Source organism: Sinocyclocheilus anshuiensis, unplaced genomic scaffold (assembly GCF_001515605.1).
Source record: "Sinocyclocheilus anshuiensis isolate Anshui unplaced genomic scaffold, SAMN03320099.WGS_v1.1 scaffold680, whole genome shotgun sequence".
NCBI lineage: Eukaryota > Metazoa > Chordata > Actinopteri > Cypriniformes > Cyprinidae > Sinocyclocheilus > Sinocyclocheilus anshuiensis.
Window position 1 is genome coordinate 1 of NW_015555783.1, and position 7,012 is coordinate 7,012.

At 36.6% G+C, this 7,012-nt stretch overlaps 1 protein-coding gene across 1 annotated transcript in view; it reads left to right on the plus strand.

The window, feature by feature from the left end:
* Nucleotides 1-2,301: 2,301 nt before the first annotated feature.
* Nucleotides 2,302-7,012, plus strand: part of LOC107674754 (low-density lipoprotein receptor-related protein 2-like) — a gene marked incomplete at its 5' end in the record, with an annotated part of 69,088 nt that continues 64,377 nt past the window's right edge. Inside the window, 2 exon segments of the mRNA XM_016468847.1 lie at nt 2,302-2,494; nt 3,763-3,897. Coding sequence (XP_016324333.1) covers nt 2,302-2,494; nt 3,763-3,897 — 328 coding nt within the window.

Here is a 7,012-nt window from a genome sequence, read left to right on the forward strand (position 1 = left end):
TTATGATTTTTTTACAAGGCACGTGACAATGCGATACGTGCGACGAATTCGTGATGACTCATTTATAAATCTGCTGTTGTCAACAAAAAGAAGCGCTGAGGACTTCCTGCGCGTTTCCTCCAAAATAAAAGTTGAGAAAAAGCAAGAACTCCATCAACATTCATAAATGTTAGTATTGTAATTTTACTGTTGTTCTGTAAAATAAAATAAAAAGTAAGACAATAATAATGATAATAATTTCAACAGCTCTGTTAATACATTTATTATAACATTCACACATAGTGTTCAAATTGGGATCTGTAATATTTTTTAAAAGAAGGCTCTTCTGCTCAGCAAGGCTTTACTATTTGTATAGTAAAAAACATGTTCGGTATTCGGCTTTCGGCCCAGTGTTTCATTTTGTTCGATTTCGGCTTCGGCCAAGAATTTTCATTTCAGTGCATCCCTAGTCGCAATTGTGAGATACAAAGAGTCTTGCAATGTCTTGCAATTCTGACTTTATAACACAATTGTGAGTTTATATCGCACAGTTCTGACTTTATTTCTCAGAATTGCAAGTTTGTCTTGCAATTCTGATTTTATGACTACGAAAAAAGACAGAATTGCGAGATGTAAAGTCGCAATTGTCTCATCGCATTTGCGAGAATAAATATCAGAATTGTGAAATAAAAAGTCTCACTTACCTTTTTTTTTCAGTGGCAGAAATGGGCTTCCATAAATATCTGCCAATTAATTCAAAGAGAAAACAAGTTTATTTTCTTAGCCCATTTGTAGATATTTTTCTTGTTTTCAGCAAAAACACGTGATACATTTTTCAGAAAATAAGACTTCCCATAAAAATTAAGCAAGTTTTTGCTGAAAGCGAGACAAAATATCTGCCAGTGGAGTAAGATTAGACTTGATTTCCGATTAATTTATGTTTTTATTTTTCTTGTTTTAATCATAAACTCACTTTATTTTGCATCAGAAGTAAATGTATGTTAATATTTGTAAGTTTAGATATTTGTACTGGAAAACAAGACAAAAATAACAAGGAAGAAAATCTTTTTTTAAATGTGACACTGTTTCAAATATTGAATATTTGGGATTTGAAGCCAGCAGTTATATATAGTGGGAAGACATTGTTTGAATATTAAGATCGAAATGTAGTTGCAAGTATGTGAACACAGATGCACAAGACAATTAATTGAGTGTATGATGCATTTTAATTTTATGGAAAGTTTGAAAATCAAGCAGAAGCCTAGCTAGAACTGCTTCTCTGAATTTCTAATTGGTCTACATTAGATGCCATTTTTAGTCACAAGGCAGAGCATTACTTTTGCAAACCCTTGCATTTTTCCTCTATATCCTTGTGATGTGTTTAAATGGTGCTTTAAGTTGTGTTTAAATGCATGCAACATAAACTCTAGTTTGTAATGCAATGTATCTGTATTTGCGTACTTGTATGAAGTGTATTTAAAGTCTAAGGGCCAGTTTTACTAACAGTTTGCATCAGCGCAAACCGTCTTTTGGCGTTAAAATGGTACTGTCAGATTTTACTAAAGACGCGCACTGACGAATTAGCGCTGAAAAGGCGTGGACACAGTCATTTTTGCGCCTGACCTTATTGAATATGCATTTCTAGAAGTTTCCCATTCAGACGCAAAATATATGGGAGGAGAGTATTCAAATTAATCACGCAACGAGATTTACTAATGTTTTGCGTTCGCCAAATTACTGCCATTTGCGCTATTATTTAACGCCCCAAAAAAGCATGTCTTAAACTATTTTGCTCTTGAAATGGATGCAATTTGTTGCTAGGAGGAGGCACCACAGAGAACAGAGAGCGTCCACACGTATTAATTTATTTGGAAAGAACACATTATCCGAACATATCGTTTGCCAAGCCATGTTATTTTTAATTTGCTTCAGGAAATAAAAGACGACTTGGAACCCTCATCTAGGAGTCACGCAATACCAGGTCTATCAAAACTGTTGCAACCCTTCATTTTTTGGCCTCCGGTTCTTTTCAACGTACTGTAACTTACTTATTTCTTTATTGTTTACTCGCGACTAAGCTAATTTGCACTGTGCTTGGTATATTGCGTTGGTCGATATGTAAATGAGATGTTGCATCTGTGTTCTTTAATTTGCGCGTTGTTAGTAAATCACCCGTAGAAATTTCCACGCCCATCGGCGCTGTTTTGGAATTGTGCTCTCACGCTAATTTGCCCTGTTTAGTAAAACTGGCCATAAGTATCTTAAGTTATGAATGCTTTTTTTTTTTCATATTTACTGTGTGAATAAATAAAACACCTCTTGTTTCTCAATGAAAAGGTACTGCAACATCCCCACGCAATTACCATTTTTGAGGATTTTGTCTATTGGACCGACAGATACATCAACCGCGTGATCCGGGCCAACAAGTGGCACGGACAGAACCAGACAGTGATGCTGTATAATCTGCCCCAGCCCATGGGTCTGGTGGCTCTTCATCCTGCCCGACAGCCTGCAGGTACAACACTGATCACAAACCTGAAATACAGCCAGATCAACTAGCTGCTACCTGAGGAGAAAAGTGTTATTGTTAGGATTAAATACAGCAAATTTAACAAAAACAAAAGCATTTCTGGAAGTCATCATGATAAGAAAAAAGGTTTGAAAAGTGCTGAATAATAAGAGCTTTTTGTCACATGCTTAATTGCACTGAATGTGCACTTGTAGTGTACTTCAAATCTCAAAAGTATATTTTTTGAAAACTATACTTGCAGATTATTTTTATGAGATATGTTATGACTGTTTCCTTACACACTTAAAATATGCAGTCTGTAATAATGTCAAATTAGAAGTTTACTTTAAAATACATGTGTATTTTACTTTTAAATACACAGTCTTTATGTTTTAGTAACCTGTTGTCAAGTTTTGAAGTACACTTATTTTGATGTGTTGACTAACATACTCAATCATAATTTTAACTGTGTTAAAGTTAATATATGTTAAATTTATTAAATTGCAACTTCATCATTACAAATATACTGTATGACATACGGGTTTCAATAGAAATTGCATTTAAGTCTATTTTGGTTTACCATAAATGCTTGTCAGTACAATTCGCTGTACACTTTAGGATTATTAAAGACAGTATAAGTAATTTAGGCCTACTTAGGTGGGTCAAAAAAGCGCTCTGAAGTTCAGCTAATAGCATTTATTGTCAATTTAAACTAGAGTTAATTTTCATTTAACAGCAATTAACATGCACATAAGTGTCCAAAGACAATACATTCAGTTCACACTTAAGTGTATATATATATATATATATATATATATATATTTTTTTTTTTTTTTTAAGTATGCTGAAAAACAAACTAACTAAAAACGAACAATTGCTTTATGCCGAATTGCCGCTATTTGAAAGCGAAAGCTGTTTAAAAGCGAAGGAAAGCGAGGAAAAGAGGGAAAGCCCCTGCCCCCACGGTGATACCGGTATTACCGGTGTTGTCACACGTCGATTAACCGGTGGGAAAATTTCCTCACCATCACAACCCTAGAGTTGACTAACATAGTAAAACACATGTAAAGAACATTATCAGAATATACTGATTGTGTTCATAATAATTACAATATAAGCATAATATTTTACCTTTTTGTATGTCGATCTAAGAATAACATCCTTTAGAATAACATGCACCAGTGAACTGTACTGCATAAACCTATAAACATGTTATAAAAATGAAATATAGTCCTTCGTGTTGACTTCAAAGCTTTGATGTGTTCTTCCTGCAGGTTATAACCCCTGTGACCCCCGTTCGAGCCCCTGCACTCATATCTGCCTCCTGTCAGCGATCAGCCCCAGGTTCTATTCCTGTGCCTGTCCGTCTGGATGGACTCTCGCCGCTGACCAGTTCACATGCGCTAGAGGTACGAGATACATCAGCCAAATATTTGTGGCCGATGTGGATATCTAGAGAGCACAGTTTCTCATGGTGAAGGGGCCTTTCCCACAGAAAGCATTTTCACGCATCTCACGCATGACAACATGCCATTATAAAATCATGGCGCTCAAGTTAAAGTTAGTTGAACTTTTAAAAAACGACTCGGGAGCCACCCCCCCCTCCATTCCACTGCCTGTGTCTCACATTTTTCAAAGCAAAAAACTTTTTTAATTTTTAATTTTCTTAATTAACCCAAAAATGAAAATTACCCCATGATTTACTCACCCTCAAGCCATCCTAGGTGTATATGACATTCTTCTTTTTTTGACAATACATACCATTTCAAACGAACCTGTTAGGTGATGAAAACAGTTTGTGTTTATAATGATTACAATGTAAGGATAATATTTGACAGTTTTGTATGTCAATCCAAGAATAACATCTTTTACTGTAGAATAGCATGCACCAATGAATTGTACAGTACACAATAAAACCAGAAACATGGTATTAAAAGGAAAGCAGGGGCAATACTGATTTCATGTTGACTTCAAAGTTTTGATGTGTTTTTTCCTGCAGGTTATAACCCCTGTGACCCCCGTTCGAGCCTCTGCACTCACATCTGTCTCCTGTCAGCGATCGGCCCCAGGTTCTACTCCTGTGCCTGTCCGTCTGGATGGACTCTCGCCGCTGACCTTGCGCCTCCACGTTTGTCACTTCGGCGTTTGTCACTGCGTTTGCCTACGTGCTACGTCATCCGCTGGACGCCATTCTCTCGTGAACGAGCGTACGACAGTTAGCGGAAGCTGGAGATTAAAGTTTATAAAGTTGTAAATATGGATTTTTTAGGGCTGCAACTAACGACTTTTTTTTAATTTTTCGATTAATCGAATTAAAAATATATATATATATTTTATTTTATTGACAAAAACGCTATTCCACATTCTGCCTAATGTCCTTCAAACAAACGTGCCAGCTGAATTCTATGAAAACATACAGTGGTTAACAAATTATTAGACCACCTGCCATAATAAAGAGAAAACAAAACTCATTTTAGGAATTTTAGGAATCTGTCAAAAAATGGTTTAAATCAAAAAATGTTATTGTCATTTATTGGGCAAATAAACTTAGACAACTAAATAGTATTTATTCACATAACAAAAAATGGCCTCCTATGCCCTTAAAAACAGCTTGCATTCTTGCTGGCATTGTTTATGTACTTTTTGACTGTAATTGGGTATCTGAAAAAAAACACTATAAAGCTCTCTGCCTTTCTTTCATAGATAACAGCAATAATTATATTATAGCATTAGAAGTAGCCTACTACTGTTACTAAAGAGTTTACGCATATTGGAGGACTAACCAATACAGAAAGCTAAAAAATGATTTTGGTAATCACCAGTACTGTTAGTTTAGAGCAGCAGTGGCACAAACAATAATTTGTTAAAAACCTTACATAAATCTGAATATAGTTTAAATCTCTGCATTAAAAATTAAAATAATAATAAAGATGATAAAGACGAATAAAATCACAAACTCAGTGGTAACCAATAGGTAAGAGTAATGTTCTGCAGGAACACGTTCACTTTGACCACAGTCACGTCTTAGTGTCATTTCTTTATCCGGTTAAAGGAGGTTATGAAGCGTCTGATATTTATATTCAGAAAATTACACGCTGTTATCCCCTTACAGTTCCTACTCTCATTAAATACTCGCAATGCATGTTGACCTTTAAACCTTAATTTAACTTTCAACAACAGATATTTCAGCACGATAAATGTTTTTGCGCTGATTATTAATTGTCTATGTTTTCCGTCTGTCTGACGCACGCGCGTCCGCTGCTCATTCAGTAAAGATTTCAACTTAACGCAGACTGTCAGGACGGACCTTTATGCAAAAATTGAAATGCTCACATGAATTTGTGACATTTATACATAAGAATATGACCGTAAACTAAAAGTTTTTGCGCTGAGGAGTGAGGACGCACACGCATCATCTGCCAAAGCACCAGGGCAAGCCATTACACTGATGCATTAGCTTAAAGCTTAAAATAAAGAATTCTCATGTTTTGGGCAGCTTGGATCACGTAACTCTCCCGCAGCATCTCATTCCATTTCCTCCACAATTTTTAGATGCATTTTGTCCATAGAAATGCGTAATTCAGGGCTGTAATTTGACGCAACCGGCTGAAGTTGGACGTGCACTGAGGGCAGACCCGACTAATCGATAATGAGAATCGTTGTCGATGATTTTCATAATCGATAATAATCGATTTTATCGATTAGTTCAGCGGTTCTCAATTCCAGTCCTCGCGTACCCCCGCTCTGCATCTTTTGCATGTCTCTCTTTGTTAACACACCTGATTTAGATCATCTCGTTAGAAGTGAGCTCCGTGCATGAACTGTGTTCCGATTGACATGGTCCCTACACAGTGGCCATTGCTCCCTACTCCCTGAGCAGGGGAAATCCGTTGAAGTTTACTTCACTTCGGAATATTCATTTACAGATTTGTGCTGCGCCACTGCCTGCAGCGTCTTCACACACATACGAAACTTACTAGAGAAGCGTGAAGTGGGACATAATATACCTCTGTAAATAAATACAATTTAAATTCACGTCTCGCACACTTAAATGCCCTTTGTCTGGAACATATACGCTCCCTTCAAACTGGAATCATGGCGGAATATCCGGTAATGTCCACTTCGCAGGGCACTTACAGTCAAATATAACAAACGTCTGAAGCAATAAGAGAAACATACAAAATGTGCAGAGCGGGGGTACGCGAGGACTGGAATTGAGAACCGCTGGAATAGTTGTTGCAGCCCTAGATATTTTTCTTACACAAACGCTGCAAATGCTTCAGAAGGCCATTATTATCCCCCTGGAGCCGTGTGGACTTCTTTGATAATGGATTGGTTAAATTTTTTGGACTTCAAATTTTGGGCTACCCTCCACTGTCATTATAAAGCATGGATTAGCCTGGACATTATTTAATATAACTACGATTGTATTCGTCTGAAAGAAGAATGTCATATACGCCTAGGATGGCTTGAGGGTGAGTAAATCATGGGGTAATTTTCATTTTTGGGTGAACTAACCCTTTA